At 43.3% G+C, this 21,732-nt stretch overlaps 1 protein-coding gene across 2 annotated transcripts in view; it reads right to left on the bottom strand.

Annotated features, from left to right (window-relative positions):
• The window catches only part of LOC138284179 (aminopeptidase Ey-like), a 219,394-nt gene that overhangs the window by 153,967 nt on the left and 43,695 nt on the right, over window positions 1-21,732 (bottom strand). For both annotated transcript variants that reach the window (XM_069222676.1, XM_069222677.1), the window contains exons 5-6: window positions 11,625-11,779; window positions 1,497-1,610 (exon numbers count right to left, since the gene is read on the bottom strand). In XM_069222676.1, the coding sequence (XP_069078777.1) occupies window positions 1,497-1,610; window positions 11,625-11,779 (269 nt within the window). The remainder of the gene's footprint in view (window positions 1-1,496; window positions 1,611-11,624; window positions 11,780-21,732) is intronic.

Below are 21,732 nucleotides of genomic sequence, written 5' to 3'. Positions count from 1 at the left end.
CACCTAATGCACTCCACGCAAGTCACACGTTTAGTTTTCGGGGGAAATATTTTCTGCATACATGTTGTGTTTTGGGTCGTTTCCTGTCCAGGGCACTAGGTCTACCCACACAAGTGAGGTCCCTTTTCCCCCTCCATTTACCTGAAGATAATTACTGAGAAACGCAGAAGATCAAGTTTTTGTTAAATCACTGCGAGAAATCTGCCAATCCATCTGCAAATTTGACTGAGATTTAAAAAAAATATTTGTAAGCCTTGGAGGGAGGTATCAGGAGGACCATTGCACCGAGGGTAGTGGGGTTGGCTAAAAGTATTGTGCCCCCTTTTATTTTATTTTTTACGTTTGCTTTTGAGACTCGGCTGAAGGTGAGTCTTAAAATGGCTGGCAACACTTCCTGGTTGAAGCATTGGCAACCAGATCTCTGTATGACATCAGGAGGACATGCAAAGCCTTCGCACCTCTAGATATACACATGTTTGATATTTCGAAAACTACTGAATGAATTTACACCAAATAACAAAAAGGGTGCTTTCTGGACTAAGAGCTAGCTTTCTGCCAAATCTAGTGTAGTTTTGCCCAGCAGTTCTAGCAGCAGTTGTGTCTAAAATCCCTATTGGAATTAACATTAGAAACACACTTTTTTTTACCCCCATTTTCTCAGCCCCTGCTTGACGGATCATCCCGAAACTTTAAACATACAACAAGACTCTTGGGCACACTCGTTAAAAAAAAATTGTGAAGATTCGCCAAATGACGTTAAAGATATAGCCAAGCCGAAAAACGTTTTTTCAATGGAAACTAGGTCCCAACTATAATTACCTGCTGGTGACTATATGTATGTATATATACACACACACTACATGTGTATATATGTGTGTGTGTATAGATAGATAGATATTGAAATAGACATAGATATATTATATATACTCTTAGATAGATAGATAGATAGATAGATAGATAGATAGATAGATAGATAGATAGATAGATAGATAGATAAATAGATAGAAAATGTTTTTAGGCTAAGAAGGCATGGTGGTTTACAGTCAATTTTGAATACATAATGTAGAATTGTCCTTTATGGAAAATGCAATTTTCCCTCCTATGTGAGACTGCAGTACATTTAAACTGCAGCCCGGCTAAAACAAAGTGATGCTCCTGGCAGGCCTTTATTTTAAGTAATATATATGGGAGGTGTAAGTACACAATCCATCCCAGTTACAACATTTATCTTCCATGCCATAAGTGCATTTTCTGAACCATCTACCATGGTCTCCTAGAACAGTCAGTCAGACCAATTGAATTAAATTAATTTTATCAATATTGTTTCAGTTAGGGAATGTGCACAGCAGCAATAGTTAGCAGAGTCACAAGGCACTTAATCCTAATTCCAGCAAAAATGGTGTCCATAAAAGGTGACAAATTGCACAAAAGACAAATTTGCAAAATTGCATGTTTTTATTGCAATTGGATATACACAATTGTTTTTGAAAACTTACGATGTGCCAAGATTCTTCTGCTTTGTCGGCCCCCAGATATTCCACATAGGAGGCAAAGCCCTCGTTCAGCCAGAGGTCATTCCACCACTTCACTGTCACAAGATTTCCAAACCACTAGGATGAAAGAAACATAAAGTAGAGATGAGCAAAGAAAGAACACTGCCTCTCATAATCTATTTGTAGAAAGTTTAAAAAGGTATGATGTACTGGTCCATTCTGTAAACTACTGCTGTAAAACACAATTGAAAATACAAATAATATAACACTTCACCTTTAGTCAATATTGGTAAAGTGCAAAGAACAAATTGCAATAACACTGGATCTAGGATCCTTCCTTTAATCTGCATGAGAAGTAGACAGCAATTTAAGCTGTCTGGTGGACGAACTTTGCAGATACCTGTGACCGTCATTGTTTATGCTTGCAGTTAGACTTGGCCTCCTTGGCATGTTCTCCTCTAACTATTTGTCTCTGCTTCCCAGGTTGCTGATGTGTGCTGGACTCTGTTTTTGCTGTTTTTTTTATACTCTGGGCACTTCACCACTGCTAAACAGTGCAAACGTGCAAGTGCTCCTATGTAAAATGTATGTGTAAGTTGGCTGATCCATGATTGGCATATTTCATTTACTAGTAAGTCCCTAGGAAAGTACACTAGAGGTGCCAAAGGCCTGTACATCAAATGCTACTAGTGGGCCTGCAGCACTGGTTGTGCCACCCTCTTTAGTAGCCAAGTAATCATGGCTCAGACCTGCCACTGCAGTGTATGTAGGTGCGGTTGTAAATTGCCAATTCGACTTGGCAAGTGTACCCACTTGCCAGGCCTAAACCTTCCCTTTTCATACATGCAGGGCACCCCTAAGGAAGGCCGTAGGTAGCCCCTTGGGCACGGTACAGTGAATGTTAAAGGTGGAACATGTACTGATTTGTGCTACATGTCCTAACAGTGAAATACGGCTAAATTCAGTCTTCAGTCTTTGCAAGGCCTATCTCTCTCACAGGTTAACATGGGGGCTGCCTTTAAATAACTTTAAAGTGATATTCCCTTTGAGAGCAGACAGAAATGTGGAGTTTGGGGTCTCTGGACTTTAAAAATACATCTTTAAGTGAAGTCGGTTTTTAGATTGTTAGTTTGAAAATGCCACTTTTAAAAACTAGACATTTTCTTGCTTAAACCATTTTGTGACTCTGGCCTGTTAGTGGATTACCTGTCTGGGTCAGTTTCACAGTTGGGGCTGTTTGTGAATCCCCTCGAGACAGTAAGACAAAGGGAGCTGGGGTGTAGCCTACATATCCTGATGAGCCATCTCTGTTAGAGTAGAGAGAGGAGTGGTCACTTACACCTGAATGCGCTGTGCATGCCCTCTCACAATGCAGTCTCAAACCCCCTGGTGTGTGTCTGGGGCCTGACCTGGGCAAGGCAGGATCTTGTGAACAACAGAGACTTTCCTTTGAAGTAGGCCTATTGGACCCAAAACCCAAGAAAATTAGATCACTTCTGGAACCAAGAGGAACCTCTGCTAAAGGACCCAAAACCGCAGAAAATTAGATCACTTCAGGAACCAAGAGCAACCTCTGCTAAGGAGAAGAGCTGAAGAGAAGTGCTGCCCATGCCTGTGACTGTGCTTTATTTGGCTGTGAAAGGGGACAAAAACTTGACTTTGTGGTATATTCCTGCTTGTGAAGAATCGCCAAGGGCTTGAACTGAGCTTGCCTCCTGTTTTGAAGTCTCAGGGCCATCAAAGACTTCCTCTGCCAACACCTGGACCCTCTGATGAGACTCCTGCCCTGCCAAGTGGTGTCCTATCCAGTCCCTGGGCCCTTGAAAGGTGAAGAGCTTAAACACATGCAAAGAACACTGTGCGGGGACATTTTTGACACATCATCTGCAACGCGGCTAATAAACGATGCGCCGCCGGCCTCAAGGCTAAAGTCGTCGCTTCGCCAGCATTGCGGCTGGGAGATCGACGCATTGTGGCTGGAGAAACGACATGCAACACCAGCTTGCGGCTTCTGATAACAATGCAAACCTCACACAGCGTGGTTTTCTAATACCGTGCCATTGGATTTTCCACACATCGTCCCTGGGCGTCAAAGTCAAACCGACTCTGCCCGAAGTGCCCTGTCTGGAAATCGATGCATCACTCTCTTGTGAGGGAGAAAAACTACACATCGCCGACCCGGCCAGAGAAGAAATGGAGCACAGCTTCGCTTGCTAGGAAGGAATTGACACATCACTGCCTTTTCTGACACACGCTTGCCCGTGCAGCTTTATTTTTGACGCTAACCAGGTACTTTGTGTTTTCTATGGAGTAAGAATCTTATTCTTTTGAAAATTTATACTTTAACTTGTGTAAGTTGGAATTTTGTAGTTTTGGTCTTGCTTGATTTACATAAATATTACTTATTTTTCTAAACTGGTGTGGTGTCCATTTTTTAGTGTTTCACTGTACTACTGTGTGCGTTGGTACAAATAATTTACACATTGCTTCTGAATTAAGCCTGCCTGCTCATGCCAAGCTACCAAGGGGGTGAGTGGTGGTTAACCAGGTGCATTTCTCCTTTGCCCTGGCTAGAGTGAGGGTCCTTGCTTTGACAGGGGGTAACCTGACTGCCAACCAAACACCCCATTTCTAACATCGGCGATCAGCGGTGAGGATTAGTCTTGTATTTGTACTTGACACAGTTATTAAGTGTTCACAACTGTTTTCATTGCAGACCATTACGTAACCACATACTACTTATTTTTGCTTTTGCTCTTTTTGGACTTGTCTCCTTCTTCCATATTTTTGGTGATCTTTTTATTGATTCTTGAACTTCTCATTGGGAACTCTTTTTCTGCCTTAGAACTTTGCACTTTTGATTTGCCATCATGTCCCAATCTGGAGATGTTTTTGAGTTAGGGAAATCGGAAAGTTACACAGTTGCTCAGTTGAAACAGTTCTGTAAGCATCTTGGCTGTCTCATTAGGAGCTCCACCAGGAAGGAGGAGCTGCAAAAGGCACTGAGGGCCTGGGTGACAGCCAAGGAGGCTGGGGAGCACACATAGGAGGAGAAGGAGGATAAGGATGAGGAGGTACAGAGTATACACAGTGGTGTAGTGGGTAGACCTGTTATGCCTGGGGGAGGGTCTCCAGGGCAGGTAGCAGTGTGTCATCCAAGGGTCTGACTCCTGAAGAGTTACAGGACAGACAGGAAGAGAGGACTCACCAGTTAGAAGTAGATACGTTTAGGATGCAAAGGGAGATGGAAGAGAGGAGACTGGCCATTGAAGAGAAAAAGTTACTGCTGGCTAATGAGCTCAGCTTCAGGGATCTGGATCAGAGGAGCCAGTCCAGTAGGGATGGTGGCAGCAGTACCTCAGTGCAGCCTGAGAGAAGGGTACACATTCTTAAAGACTTAGTGAAGGATTATAACAGGGAGGATGACACAGGAGCCAGTGTGACAACAGTGAGGAGTCACCTAGTAAGGAGTCACCTGGTGTCTGAAGAGCAGATAGATCCCCGTGTACTTCACAAAGTAGTAGCAGTGGACAACTCAGAGAGCCTATGCAGGGGGGGGTCTCAGGTTCCTTGAAAGTAGCTGTGAGTCCAACCATGTCTGTAGATTGTTTGCTTGGAAATGACCTGAAGGATTCCCCTTGAAAGGAGGTGGAACACAGGTCACACTTGGAGATGTTGGGTCTGGCTGGGTGGGTGTGTGTGTCTACCTGGTCAATGGCAGCTTGCCAGGGTTGTCAGCAGCCCCTGGAGCCCGAAACAGTGGCCCAGCGGTCTACCAGTAGGAGGAAGGGCAAGGGACAGGGGAAACCAGAAGTTCCCACGGTCTGGGAGGAGGCTGAACCTGAGGTTCACACCCCAGAGCCTACAAGGGAACAGGTGGCTGAGCTGTGCTGTGGGAGGTGCCTGAGCTGTCACAGTGGCAGCAGGAAGAGGGGCCCACCAGGGAGGCATTCTGTGAGGCACAGCGAGTATGTCCTACTCTGGAGAGCCTACGGTTGCTGAGTCTGGGTCATCCCGTGTGCCAGTGGTACCCCAGTGCTTCAGAGCCTTCCTACTGCGTCTGGCTCACTATGTGATGTGCCTTTAGCTGGACATTTGGGGCAAGACAAGACCTTTGACAGGCTTGTCACCCACTTTTACTGGCCCCTAATGCGCAGCCACTCAGATGTAAATTGTAGGTCTTGCCAAACTTGTAAGGCAAGTGGCACGAGTGGGGGGAAATGGAAGGCTCCCCTCCAGCCTTTTCCTGTGGTTACTACCCCCTTTGAAATTATTGTTATTGACATTGTGTGGCCTCTAGATCCCAAGACAGCCATTGGCAACATGTTTATCCTGGTCTTGTTGGACCATGCCACCCGGTACCCAGAAGCCATTCATCTGAGGTCATTCAGAGGATCCCAAGACAGCCATGGGCAACATGTTTATCCTGGTCTTGGTGGACCATGCCACCCGGTACCCAGAAGCCATTCGTCTGAGGTCATTCACCTTCCCTGTGGTAGGATGTGTTGATGGGGGGTTTTTACCGGCGTGGGGTTCCCCAAGGAAGAGGTATCTGATAGGGGTTCCAACTTCATATCTACTTATATGAAGTCTCTGTGGCAGGAGTGTGGGGTAACTTATAGGTTCATCACTCCTTACCATCCCCAAAGCAATGGTCTGATTGAACGGTTCAACTGCACCTTGAAAGGCATGATCATGGGACTGTTAGAGCCCTTGAGGTGCAAGTGGGACGTCCTTGCCATGACTTCTGTTCGCCTACAGGGAGGTGCCTCAAAACGGACTTGGATTTAGTCCTTTTGACTTACTGTATGGTCACCCTGTGACAAGACCTCTGGGTCTGTTTTAGGAAGGCTTGGAGAAAGCCTCCCGTAAGCCCCCTAGGATGTATTCAGTTACATGCTGGCTTTTAGGAACCAGACAGCTTGCTTCAGGAAGCTCACCCAAGAGAACCTGGAAGCAAGCAAGGAAGATGTGAAGCGCTGGTATGACCAGAATGGCACTCTGGTTGAGTACCAGCCTGGCCAGAAAGTATGGGTGATGGCGCCACTGGAGCCTAGGGTGCTCCAGGACAAGTGGACTGGGCCATTTGAAGTGGTGGAGCGCAAGAGCAAAGTCACCTATATGGTGAACTTGCGGACTCCTAGGAACCCCTTAAGGGTCCTGCATGTGTACCACCTCAAGCCGCAGTTTGAGCAGATTGAATTGTCAATGCTCTTAGCAACAGATCATGGGGTGAAGGAAGAGAGTGAGCCTCTTCCTGACCTCCTGTCTCCTGGAGAGAAGGATGGGTCTATGGAGGGTGTGAACCTCTTCCCCTCCCTGACCCAGAACAACAAAGGGACTGTCGCCAAGTGTTAGGTCAGTTTGCTTCTCTGGTCTCCTTGATCTCAGAGGTCACACACTTGTGTACACATAATGTGGACTTTGGGGACAGTTCACCTGTTAAACAGAGGTTTTGCAGAGTGACTGATAAGGTCAGGGCTAGCATCAAAGATGAGGTATCAAATATGTTAACCCTAGGGGTAATTGAATTTTCCAGTAGTCGTTGGGCCAGCCCAATGATCTTGGTCCCAAAGGCTGCTGCTCCTGATGCCACACAAGAACTACGGTTCTGTGTGGATTATCGGGGTCTCAATGCGGTCACTAAGACTGACGCTCACCCCATCACTTGAGCTGACGAACTTGTTGATTAGTTGGGAGCTGCCAAATACCTTAACACCTTTAACTTGACATCTGGGTAATGGCAGATTGCCTTAACTGTGGGGGCCAAGGAGAGGTCAACATTTTCTACCCCAGATGGGCACTATCAAGTTAACGTAATAACCTTTGGGATGAAAAATGCCCCTTACACCTTTCAGAGGTTGGTCAAGCAGGTGTTAGCTGGACTGGATGATTTCAGTGCAGCCTACCTGGATGACATTGCTGTCTTCAGTTCCACTTGGGAGGAACACTTGCAGCACCTCTGCAAAGAGTTGGAGGCCCTGCAAAAGGCAGGCCTCACTATTAAGGCTAGTAAGTGCCAATAAAAGCAGGATTCTGTGGTGTACTTGGGATACCAGGTGGGGAGTGGCCAGGTGGCACCCCTACAGCCACAAAATGACACTATTCTGGCTTGGGGAGCCTCCTAAGACCCAGACAGAGGTGAGGGCCTTTTTAGGCCTCACTGGCTGATATAGGAGGTTTATGTGGAGACAAAGCATGTTCAATAGAATAATGATGTTAGAATGTAGTGAGGTAGTTATGACATGAGATGGAATGTAGGGGGAGCGTCAAGAGGGTTAGAGGGCAGTGAAGCTCAGCTGGAGATGTCTTGTGAAGAAATAAATATTTCTTGCCAAACGGACTTCGTTGGAGCTTAATCTTTACATTGGCAACGACTAATCTGTGCAGGGGTCAGACCGAAACAGACATTTTCACCCCCTGAACCTCACAAGCAGACGTCATTACATTGGACATAACACAGACTGGAAATTATACCTATTTCTTGTAAGGCAAGTCGACTTTTTCTTTATGCTCATTTCTCTACCGCGTTATAATTACAGCAAGGAAATGAAAGCAAAATTGCATTACATTACGTTTACTTTCAAATGGAGTTGCTGCTGTTGTTCGCACAAGCCATTAGGAACCGCACGAGCACGAGCATTAAGCCGCACAAACTATTGTCAGTGCAGCTCTCTGCACAAGTGCGAGTCATTAGAAAGAGCGCAAGGATTTTGTGAAGTGCAATGTTCTGACAGAACGAGAAAAAGCCTGAGGTGGCATAAACAAGTTAAAAGCAACTGACCTACTTCAAGGAACTGATCAAAGGAGGAATTTACGGAACGAGAAAATGCCTGAAGCAGCACTCTCACTAAAGCTTGGTCTCACATCATAGTGATAAACAAAGGACTATTCTCGACTCTCATTTCATAATAATTAACAAAGGACTGCTGTTTTTAGGCAGGATCTGCAGTCATTAATGAAAGTAAAAATAGGACTATTTATATAATATAGTTTGAAGTCAATGCAAGTTAATTTTTAACTGGTTATTTATTTACATCATTTCACTAGCATTATTAGATTGTCATTAAGCTATTATCTAGTTATATATATGTATATATATATATATACATATATATATATTTATATGTATATATATATATATACATATATGTATATATTATATAGTATATTTTGTTACAATTTGTATTTAAGACTATATTTGAATGAAGAAATATGGCAGAACAATCTATGTCCTCACCACCACCATTCCTGTCAACACCAGGGACTCCACCTATTCCTTGGAAACACTGGAAAAAGATTTCCATAACATATTTGTTAGCAATTGGAGGAGACTGATATGGACCACCTAGACGTCAAGCCATTTTAAAACATCACTTAGGAGTTGAGAGCAGGAGAAGTTATGAGAACTTACCAGAACTATCCCTAGGAATGGGTGATGGTCAACCTACCAATGTGTTTGATATGTCAATGCAAATCTTATACATTCAATTTACTCCTAAAAGAAACTTAGTTCTAGAACGCCATTTTTTTTTTAAGAGTACAAAGGGAGGATGAATATATTGCATCTTATGTAGCAGCGTTGAGAGGCCTCGTACTATCTTGTCAATTTGAACACTTAAGTGATTCTTTAAAATTGTAAGGTGTGCATTTAGCAAGAAAGTAAAAGAAACATTATTCATGAAAGATAGACATAGCTAAAGGAATGAAACATGCAGCAGTGTGGTTACAAGAAATAGACAAGATTGATGATGGAAAAAATATATGATGAAATAAATGAAATAAAAAAATGACAATGGAATGGAAACAACTAAAGAGAGGAATAAAAATGTGAAGGAAAACATAGAAACAATCAAGGTCGGGATACTATTGAAGCCAAAAACCTTTGGATGGAGGGAAGTGAAATATTTTTATTGTGGTGTTCCAGGTCATATTGCATCCACTAAAAAGTGTGCAGCAAAGAATGTCATTTGTAGAAATTGTAGCAAAAAATGAAATTTAGCCAAAGTATGCCAAACACAAATTGACTCAAGAGGTAATAGAAAGATACAATTAGTAGACCAGGAAAGTCAAGACGAGTATACAAGTATTCATGAGGTGATTTTAACTGTAGATCAGTCAAATGAAATGTAGGGAAGAGATGACTATAGAAATGCAAGGAGTTAAACCAGAGAGTACTGACGAATTAGGAAAACCCCATTGTCAAGTTTTTTTGAATGGCACACCCACTAAGGTATTAATAGATGAAGGAAGCTTATTCACCCTTATATAAAAGCAGATATAAGAGCTGTAGGATATGCAGGAAAGAGAATAACGATTTTAGGAATTATATGGATGACGATTACTTTTAAGAACAGATGCATGGAAGAATATATATGACAGATTATGGTTCAGATATGTTAGGCTGGCATCATCAGAAAGATTTAGGTCTAGTAATAAACACAAATGCAAAAGAACCAGTTATGTTAGCAGAAAAAGAGACAATAGGAGAAGTAACTGAAGGATGTTGTGACAATGTGGATGAAAAATATCCAAAAGTATTTTCCAATAGTCTGGGGTTGTTGAAGGGTTTTTCTCATAAGATAATATTAAAGGAAGGGGCAAAACCAGTAATCCACGAAGTAAGAACTATCCCTAATTTGATGCGAGAACCCTTAAAACAGGAATTGGATCAGCTGCTAGAACAAGACATTATTGAACCTACTGAAGCCTCTGAATGGCTCGCACCAGTTGAAATTTTGCCAAAAGAGGGAGGCAAAATTCGGCTATGTGTAGATCTTAGAGATCTCAATAAAAACATTTGGGTGGGCAGTCGACCACTTCCTAATATATCTCAAATGTTAACAATGGTGGGAAAAGGAGAGATATTTAGTGTTCTCGATATGTAATCCGCATACTATCCAGTAAAGCTATGTGAACAATCTAGTCATCTTACATCCTTTGTAACACCACTGGGAGCTTTTCATCACAAAAGAATACCTTTTGTATTAGCCTCAGCCTCTGCAGTATTCCAAAGAATAATTGAAGATATTTTGGGCGATATGAAGCAAGTACTTTGTTTTCAAGATGATATATATGAGGTTGTGGGAAGCAGTGCAAATGAACATGATTTGTTATTCAACAAAGTAATGAAGAGGTGTGAGAAACACAAATTAACCATCAAGAAAGAGAAGTGTCAAATTAGGAAACTTGAGGTAACCTACTTAGGACATGTTGTAAACAGTAATGGAATTACTAACACAGTGAGACCAGATTTTCCACGCATCGTCCCTCGGCATCAAAGTCAACCTGACTCTATGCGGGCCCGAGGTGCTCCAACCAGAAATCAACGCATCACTCTCTTGCGAGGGAGAAAAAAGACGCATCGCCGACCTAACCAGAGAAGAAGTGACACACGGTCTCCCTTGCGAGGAAGGAATCAACCATTGCTGCCTTTTCCGACGCACACTCGCCTGTGCCACTTTATTTTGTATGCTAACCAGGTACTTTCTGCATAGTCATTGTTTCCATTGTTTTCTGTGGAGTAAGACTCTTATTTTTTTGAAAATTCATATTTTAACTTGTGTACGTTGGATTTTTGTCGATTTCATCTTGTTTGATTTACGCAAATATTACCTATGTTTCTAAAGCGATGTGGTGTCCATTTTGAAGTGATTCACTGTATTAATGTGTGTGTTGGTACAAATACTTTACACATTGCTTCTGAGTTAAGCCTGCCTGCTCGTGCCAAGTTACAAAGTAGGTGAGTAGGGGATAACCAGGTGTGTTTCTCCTTTTCCCTGACTAGAGTGAGGATCCTTGCTTGGACGGGGGCAACCTGGCTGCCAACCAAAGACCCCATTTCTAACACTTGCTATGTCTCTTTGAGTGACATGATGCACAAGGGATTATCCACTGTGAATTTCTTATGCTGGACCCACAATTGACTAAAACTAAATACGTTATATAAACAAAATCTGACTCTGATGCAAACGTTAATACAGAAGCATAGGCTAGGAGCTTTCACATTACATTGTATGGGTTTTCTATTTTCAGTTCTGTGTCTATACATGTAGAATTTTTAAATGTTACAAAGGCTAAAGAAAAAAGAAAAGTGTGAAGTCTGTGATACAGTTGAGGTACTGACTGTACCTGATGTGCAAGCTCATGAGCTATTACTGTAACCACTCTCTCCTTGTTCCCGATGGATGATATTGATGGGTCAAACAGCAAGGCCGTCTCCCTGTATGTGACTAGTCCCCAGTTCTCCATGGCTCCTGCATTAAAGTCAGGAAGAGCTATCTGGTCTGAAACAAATGTTAATCATTAGGAAGGTGGTGAACTATTCGTATGGCAGTTTTCTTAAAACATCACAATTTGAATAGTGCATATAAAAATATTAACCTCATCAAATGCATGGTACAAAAATCAACAGTTTTTCTGACCCAAAATTTTACTTTGAAAATAAACTCTTGACAGAACATATGCAGAATATGCTATGTGCTTGCCCCCTGCAGGAAGCCTTCTTGATAGTTTCATTCTTAAATTTAAATGTTCCAATAAATTAATTCTAAGTAGTAAACAGACTATTGTGCTATGCTAGACTGAAAGCCAAAAATGCTGGTGCTCTATTATTAAGAAAAACCTGATTAATAACTTTGCTCAATTTGCTTCATTTCCTACTTATGAATGAGAAAGGACAGCTCGTAGTCAATAATTTCCTTTTATCAGACACTGAAAGGAATAAAGCCTAATAGTGCAAGTGTGAAGATGATCATCATCCCTTGATGAATATGTGACTACAGGGAGATATTTTCTCAAACAAAGTCCACTAACTCTTGATAACCCTCCCTGGGAGTGTGCTTCCATTTCCTTGAGTGGATTCCCTTGTGGACATTCACAAACCTTGAACAACTCGGACACAAGCACACCAGGAGATAAGAAAGAGGCAATTTGATCACAAGTAGTGTGCAGACATGTTCGAGCTTTGAAGCCTTGGCACTGTTTTACATTGTGGTTCCTCTTCCTTTTTTAGTGCAACACTAACAGTGATTACAAACATAGACAAAAAGCTACTCAAGGCTACAGTACTGTTTTGCAGTTGTTGGACATCTTAGACTATTCACATCCCTTATACCATAAGTTCTAAGGGCCAGATGTATCATGATTTCCAATAGCGATTACCAAATTGTGATTTTTTTTTGCGAATCGCAATTAAGTAATCACTATTGGAATGTATAAAACTCCAGGAGTTTCGTATAGCAATTCACAAGGGCTCGAAAGTGGACCTACCTCATTAATATTCATGAGGTAGGTCACAATTTGCGACCCATTACGAATGGCTACAATCACAGGAATGCTGCTGGGGTCAGCAGACCACCATGTCTGTGATAGCTTTTAAATGAAGCAATCTTTTTTTTAAATGCAGCCCTTTTCCTTAAAGAAAAATGAGATTTATTTAAAAAAGGAAAATGAAAAGTTTTCTTTTGGTTTTTTGAGAGCAGGCTGTGGTCCATGGGACCACTGCCTGCTCTTAAAAAATGTTTTTGCATGCATTCACATCCCTTCCCCTTTGCGAATGGGTTAGCACCAATTTCAAATTGGTGTTAACTGTGATTGTTTTGCACCCACATTCATGGTCACAAAACAATCATACATACCTCTGTGATTTGGTATTAGGAAGGGACGCCCTAGACACGCCCCTTTCTAATACCGAATCGGTATGTAGTCGCAAATCAAATTTGCGATTCAGTAACAAGTTACTGATTCACAAATTGGACTTGATACATGCCAAAATGCAAAAATGTTTGATACAACTTGCCCTAGATTCACTAATTAGATATATTATTGCTGTTTTCAAATTTATGGAATAAATGTTTTGAGATCAATTGTGGAGAATTTAATATGAAAAAGAAATATGTATATCTAATAAATAAAGTAAGTTCATTTATTCTGTCCATATTCATTGCAACAATGGTATCTTACTCCGAAAGGAATCAGTAGGACCATTAAGCATATACTGTGATGGAGCCTACTATGTAATATTCAGCTCTGGTCGGCATTTCTTCAGCTTTCTTATAAAATTTATCGCAGTCTTCTATCACAGGCAATTATCCTGTAACGCTAACTATAAGTGCATTATTATCAGTCTTGATTTATGCCTATTGATTCTCAACCCAAAAAATCATGATTAACAATTGAAGGTCATCTATTTTTCTAAATGATGCTATGTTGATGAACCCCCTACAACATTATCTGATTTTCAGTATTAGTTATGTGGCCCAAAAAAGTCTGGTATGTTCTCTCTGCCCACCTGGGTATAATCAATATGATTCCCATGTGAAACCCTGATAAGATTTGCATGAGCACAACACTGCACACAAAGGACTTAAATTAAATGTAGGACACGTTCTTCATTAAGGTTTCTTTCTGGGAAGAAGCTGGATTGCAAATTGTTTATATAGCAGGATTCTAGTCTCCGCAGTGCCACAACACAACCCCGTCCACGTTTCTATGGGGATAATGGCCCTCATTCTGACCTTGGCGGGCGGCGGAGGCCGCCCGCCAAAGTCCCGCCGTCAGGTTACCGTTCCGCGGTCGAAAGACCGCGGCGGTAATTCTGACTTTCCCGCTGGGCTGGCGGGCGGTCGCCTTCAGACCGCCCGCCAGCCCAGCGGGAAAGAGGCTTCCACGATGAAGCCAGCTCGGAATCGAGCCGGCGGAGTGGAAGCTGTGCGACAGGTGCAGTTGCACCCGTCGCGTATTTCACTGTCTGCGCAGCAGACAGTGAAATACATGTAGGGGCCCTCTTACGGGGGCCCCTGCAATGCCCATGCCAGTGGCATGGGCACTGCAGGGGCCCCCAGGGGCCCCGCGACCCCCCCTACCGCCATCCGGATCCCGGCGGTCGGACCGCCGGGATCTGGATGGCGGTAGGGGGGGTCGGAATCCCCTTGGAGGATTCAATGGGGCGGCGGTACACTGGCGGGAGCCCGCCAGTGGTGCCGGTCTGACCGCGGCTTTACCGCCGCGGTCGGAATCCCCATTGGAGCACCGCCGGCCTGTCAGCGGTGCTCCCGCGGTCCTCCGCCCTGGCGGTCTTTGACCGCCAGGGTCAGAATGACCGCCAATATGTCCAAATTTAAATATCTCAGTAAATCAAGGTTGCTTTAGTGATATGCTTTAAAATGTTGTGCAACAGGATAGGTGATGTCCTCAATGGCTATTGCATACATATGTCCCCAACTTCTGCCTAAAATACATTACTCTTGAGGAGGAGATTATTTTCAGTCAAGCATTATGGCAATATACTAAGGATCATTTGGTTATGCTGGTAATATTTGACTGATCTACCCTTCAGAAATTATTAACAAGCTTTAATCCCATCAGTGTGAAAAATACTAGCACATAGCCTTGTGATGTCCAGAATTATCACCAATAAGTCATTTTCCCATTAGATCTATACATATTTATATAGATTTTTATAGGTGTGTGTGTCTGTGTGTTCAGAGGGAAGACTTCCAACTCCCCCATTTTTAGATTTTTTTGTTTCCTACTGCTTTGGGAGCTAATCCCCCCAAAGTGTTGTAGTTTGACTCTTGCTCTAGGCAAGACTGCTGGTTTAAGGAGGTCAGTTCTTATGTTTGTTGGTGACTATGCCAGTCATACAACATGTTGCAACTGTCGTCCCAACCCTCCTGGCTCACAAGCACTACCTCACCAAAAAAAACCAAACAGTAAAAGGTGATTTGTGGCACCCTTTACGCATGGACTCAAGAGTGCCACATCTTACGGGGTGCCATAGTTAAACGGAGATTACGCCTTTCTCACAATATACAACATGTCTCAATCAAACACAGGCAATGAAAGAGATGCAGTAAAAGTCTTAATAAGTTTTTATCAACAATACTGCAATATATGATAAATTGCATGGGCTGCAATGATTAGGATAATTAACTGTGCAAGAAACAGAATTGTGAAAACAAGGGTCATTAGTACAAAGACCCCGACCATCTTGCAATAACATAAAATGACATAAGAGATGAATATGTCCCAATACTCTAGCATGATGAACCTAACCCCTAACATAAAGAGAGCGAGGTGTGATAAACCTAATCTACCAGTGCGATGTCCATGAGAAGAGCCTCCCAACCTTTGTTACCTTGGAATGAGGTCTCTAGATCAGACTCCGTGGTAACACGAAGACTGTGTCAGCGTCAAGGTGATGTGCAGCATCAATAGCAGCAATGGCATCTGGTCAGAATCCGTCTATCTGCCTGTGTTAGATGTATTTATACAGATCATACTGATCGGACCCCTGACATAGGTCTGTTCCCAAACAACAGATAACAAGACATGCTTGGGGCGGCAATTACATAATTCCCTCAAAAGTGCAAAGAGTACCTAATGTGAATACCTACAGTTTATCTTTGTTGCTTGATAGTGACGCCTTAGCATGGTGGCACTGATAACATGAAATTAAAACATTGGTCTAACTAGAAACAATGCAGCCATCTTGGTAAGATATAATTAAATAATTGCACTAAAACAGAGCAAACTAAGTAGGGTAAAAGTCACTGGGTGACGTGGGTGACTCCTGCTTCCCATTAAAACAAGATAGGATTCACTACAAAAGCAGTAGGGTGTATAGTAGTATGGATAGACAGAATGATAGATAGATAGATAGATAGATAGATAGATAGATAGATAGATAGATAGATAGATAGATAGATAGATAGATAGATAGATAGATAGATAGATAGATAGATCTACATATATAAAATTGTGGGTATAGATATCTTAAAGTGACTTACAAAAATACATTCATTTTAAATCGTTTATTCTAATGCCCCCTCTCTTTCTCTCTCTATAAATAGCTGTATATATAATTATAGAATGTGATTTTATTGTCTAAACCAACTAATTAAGCAAATATTGTATATTTTTAGATATTTTAAAATTTTTAGAAAACTGTTTAATTAATAATACATTGTTAAGTTTATCAATGAAATACGTTCATTTTTATCATGAACTTTATTTCAGATTATTTTTACCAAATTCATGTAGTTGATCATATGTTTGCATAGTTATTTATTTATTTATTGGGGGATTCCCATGACATTTACAAACTATGTGGCTGAAGGCGGAATCTGAAGATTGCAATATAGGACCATATAACACGTTTTCCTCGTTAAGTATTTTTGTATCACATGATTTAATTACTCATTTTAGCACTCTTTAGAATGATTTGGAACATTTGACCATTATCCTTTTTTAATTAAATGTTGGTCTGAGACTGAGTATATATCAGTCTATGATTCAAGAAATAATCTGTTTTTTAGGATAATGTGTGAATATTTACTGTTTGTTTTATGCCACAATGTGTATTATTGCAAGTCAAATGTTAAATTGCAAAGTACACTGTAAGTAAATTACAACCATGGATTCTAACGTGCTTTTTTGTAGTACATTGAAATTATATGGTAGGTCATATAAAGAAAGAAAATAAGGTGCAATAAGAAACATTGTATTTTTTCTCTTGACAGGGCTCTGAGTTGTTTTCTTCACAAACTGGGGAGGATTCATGGGTAGATGCTTGCATCAAAGTAAGACTGAAAGGGTAAGATTGTCAGGTGTGCTGGTTATTACTCTGAGAGCAGAACTTTTATTGTGAAAACTTTTTTACCCACACTCAAAGAAAGAAGAAATGCTGTTTTAAGCAGCCTTTAAATTTATTTCTTTAGGGATGCATGCATAAATATACATACAACCTAGTGGCGGTCGCCACTAGGTAGTTATAGTTAGGACCTAGTTTCTATTAAAAAAGCAGTTTTTTACTTGCCTATATCTTGGCAGCGCTTTACAAATCTTACAAAAGTTTCAAATAAAAATTCAACAGTCAGGTGAGTTACTGTCTAGAAAGTTTCGGGGTGACCTGTCAAGAGGGGGCCGATATAAAGTAGAGGTCAAAATTTGAGTATTTCCAATGTTAATTCCCGTAGGAAATATTTGAACAGCCATATCGTCAAAACCGCTGGACTGAATAACACCAAATTTGGCAGAAAGGTAGCTGTTGGGCCAGAAAGAGCCCTTTTCATTGTTTGGTTAAATCCGTTCAGTAGTTTTAGAGATAATAAAGAAAATCCAAATTTGTGTATGTAGGGATGTGAATTATTCACAACCGCTTCTGATTTTCGTGCTGAGATCTGATTGACTGCCAACAAACAAGGAACAATTGGCAGCCATGTTGGCGCTCAGCTTCAGCTGAGCCCCCCAAAAAAATGTAAAAAATGAGAAAAGGGGCTAGGGTAGAGACACCATGACCCCTTAAACCTCCCATACAGGGCAAAAATGATTTTTTTCTAAAGACATCAGGCTGGATCCGTGGATCCGCTGGAAATTCTGAAAACAAATAAGAGCAGGCCCCCCCACTTGTTTTTTAAAAAAGCCATCGGGTGGGCCAGGTCCCGGGGTCATTCTTGTTTTAATGCGTGGTGGCTGCCCAGCCCTCCCATTGCCCCTGGGACCACCACCTCCCCTGGTCATAAAGCAAATATTTTGCAGAGGAGACATCTGCCCCTCCCCCCCAGGGACCACCAATCCTTGACCTTTTAATCAATGTTAATGGGGTGGGCCGCCTGACAAGCCTGGGGACCATCATCTCCCCAGGGCTATGTCCGTTGGAGGAGGCTCACGCGGTCCCCCTCATAGAGATACTGATGGCCCTGGGTACCCACCTCTGAGACATAGCTGTTTGCTGTGGCTTGGCAGTAGCTCTAGGGTGACAAAAGCAAACAAACTCAAATGATGGACGGAATGCGGAACCAATTAGACATTCAAGGGTGATTTGCATATGGCTGGTTCCAAACTGGGGTGGCATGGTAAGCAAAATAATTGATGGATTAAACCCAGATCTGTGACTGGGGTGAATGTTTGATTGGTTCTGCATTCTGTCCATCATTTGTGTTTGTTTGCTTTTGGCGGCAGCTCTGACAGCTGCCATCAAGTAAAAGCAAACAGTCCGGGCCGATGAAGGGAGAGCTGTCAAAGAGCTCTCCCATCATCAGAGCAGAGGTTGCCTCTATCTGCAAAGATGCAGGCAGGCAGATTACCTACTGGCAGTTGCAAGTAACTGGCTATAGTAAGCACAATGTTTCCATTGAAAAAAGCATTTTGTGACTTGCCTATATCTTTGCCGCAGTTTGAGGAATCTTCACAAAAATTTCTATGAAAAGTGTTCCCAAGAATCTTCTTGCACATGGGAAGTTTCAGGGTGATCCATCAAGCAGGGGATGAGAAAGAGCAGGGTTCCCTTTATAATGTGATTCCCTTTATAATTCTCATAGGTATTTTAGACATGACTACAGCCTGAATCGCTTGACAGAATTAGATCAAATTTGGCAGGAAGGTAGCTCTTGGTCCCTCCAGTAAGACTGCTGTCTGTTATTCATTGTAAATCTGTTCAGTAATTTTTGGGATTTTGAAAAAGAAATATCGATATCTAGAGACGTGAAGGATTCGCAAAATAAAGCAAGCTTGTGCATATTTTTTCAGAGTTCTCATTGGCTGCCAACACTTCAACTAGGAAGTGTTGGAAGTCATCTTGGGACTCGCCTTCAGTCGTGTCCCAGAAAAAAAGATTTTAAAAAAGAGGCGGGCCAGGGTAGAGCATCCTGACCCCTTAGTTTTGGTGCTGGGGTCCTAGAAGGACCCACCCGGGCAAAAAACCCACTTCTTAAAAACAATTAAAACCAGAAAGGAAGCCTGGTCATCTGCACTTGTTTTACTAAAGCCCCTTGGTCAGCCAGGTCCCGGGGACATATAAAGAATAAAGGAGGGGTGCGCACGAGGACTCATCCTGGGCTTGTTTGTGCATCAGGGACTTTCACCTCCCAGGGCAAAAAAACACTTTTTAAAAACAAAAAAGAAGCCTGGTCTGCTGCGCTTGTTTTACTAAAGCCCCCGGGTCAGCCAGGTCCCGGGGACATATAAAGAATAAAGGAGGGGTGCGCACAGGGACTCATCCTTGGCTTATTTATGAATCAGGGACTTTCACCTCCCAGGGGCTCATCTTTAACTATATGTGGGGAACTGCGCACCACCCTTAGCCCCAGGGACCAGCCACTCCCTGGGACTAACAATTGATTAAAGTGGTGAGGCTACTTGCCCCCCACAGTATGGGGGACTGCCACCTCCCCTGGGCTAAAGTAACAATGCATGCGGGGGCATGCAGCCCCCTCAAAGTCGGGGGACCACCACCTCCCTAGGGCTAAAATTACAATGAATGTGGGGGTGGCAGTTGTTGAATTTTATGCAGGGGCCACATGGGGTCCCTGCAGCTCCAGGGACCACAATCTCCCCAGGGCTAATGTTCAATTATATGTGGGGCCTCCCTCACAGCCCGGGGTCGCCGCCTCCCTGGGTCTAAAATGAAAGAATTAAGGCGGTCTGTTGCAGATCCCTGGCCTGGGGGACTACCACCTCCCCAAGGGCTATTAATGTAAAATAAAGGGGGGCATATGGCCCTGCAAAACCCCGAAGATTGCCACCTCCCCGGGGCTGAAAATAGATAAGGAAGGGGGGTCCATTGCAGACACCCTGCCTCAAGGACCACCACCTCCTCACGGCAAATTCTATTGTTGTAGGGGGGATGTGAGGTCCTCCTTGAGGAGCCAATAATGTCCTTGGTAACTGCCAGTCCCGAGGGCCAGCTCCTGCTATGTCGTGCAGTGCCCATCCCCGGGACATAGCTGTTTTTTCTGATTTGGAAGGAGCTTTGACTGCTCACATCAAGTCAAAGCAGATACTCTGTATGCAGCAACTGAGAGCTGTCAAACAACTCTCACTTGCTGGAAGCAGAGGTTTCCTCTGTTTCCCTGCCTGCAGAGATACAGACATGGAAACAGAGGAAACAATTGCTCTCACAGAGAGGGAGCTGCATCTTTAGCAGCTTCCTCCCTGTGACCGCAATGCTGGCTACCGCAGGAGGCAGGGAGCCAGCTGGGATTGTGGATGCCTTGAGGCACCCCCCACAGTCCCATTGCAAATCGGGTGCCCTTGAGGGCTCCCAGGACAAATGGCTCGGCCAGTAGAAACTAAGACAGACATTTTATGTAAACAGATGACTCTTGTTGGATAAATGAACAGGTGAGTTTCCGTTCTGGCCATGATGCTCATTTCACAGAAAATCAATCAATCAGTAATCAATCAGTAATTTGTGGAGTGTGCTACTCACCCGGTAGGGTCTCAAGGCGCTGGGGGTGGTGCTACTGCTCGAAGAGCCAGGTCCTGAGGCGCTTCCTGAAGGACAGGAGGTCCTCGGTCAGACATAGATTGACGGGGAGGGAGTTCCAGGTGTTGGCAGCAAGGTGGGAGAAGAATCTGCCGCCGGGTGTGATCCAGTGGATGCGGGGGACGGTCGCGAGGGCGAGGTTGGCGGAGTGGAGCTGGCGTGTCGGGATGTGGAAGTTGAGATGCTCGTTGAGGTAGGCAGGTCTGGCGTGTTGGAGTGCCTTGTGAGCGTGGATCAAGAGTTTGAAAATGATCCTTTTGTTGATGGGGAGCCAGTGGAGGTCTCTGAGGTGGGCTGAGATGTGTTCGTGGCGAGGGAGGTTGAGGATGAGTTGTGCTGAGGCGTTCTGGATGCGCTGAAGTTTTCTCTGGAGCTTGGCAGTTGTTCCCACGTAGAGAGCGTTGCTGTAGTCCAGTCTGCTGCTAATGAGGGCGTGGGTGGCCGTTCTTCTGGTTTCAATGGGGATCCATAAACCTCAACCTGAAGCACTTACAAATCTGAATGGAGCAGGTGCCCCAGATGAAGCTCTACTTTTGGGAAAAACAAATGACCCTTTCTCCTGGGCTTGGCAAAGCAAAGCAAGTGTGCTCGGTGATTCCATATTGAAAAACAATCTTAAACCCTTTGTGCAAGTGAATGCATCTTTCATCCATTGGAGCACAATCATACACTCTCATACCCACTCTCACACCCACACAGACCCTCTCACACCCACTCTCACACCCAGACACACTCACAGCCACTCTCACAAACAGAGACACCCTCTCACACCTATTCTCACACCCTGAGAGACAGGTCCTGCAGCCAAATCCCACTGTGCATGGCCAAAGGCTTGAGTGGTTATAGGGGGTTGGCTGCAGGGCCTGGCCGAAGCCCTGCTGTGCAAATCCAAAGGCCATGCATCGCAGTGGTTGGAATAAGGAATAGTAATAAAAATGAGTTCAAAGAGTATTGACACTCTGCCCTCCA

Source organism: Pleurodeles waltl, chromosome 3_1, assembly GCF_031143425.1.
Source record: "Pleurodeles waltl isolate 20211129_DDA chromosome 3_1, aPleWal1.hap1.20221129, whole genome shotgun sequence".
NCBI lineage: Eukaryota > Metazoa > Chordata > Amphibia > Caudata > Salamandridae > Pleurodeles > Pleurodeles waltl.
The sequence above is the reverse complement of the archived record's forward strand: the minus strand, read 5'-3'. Positions and strand labels throughout refer to the sequence as shown.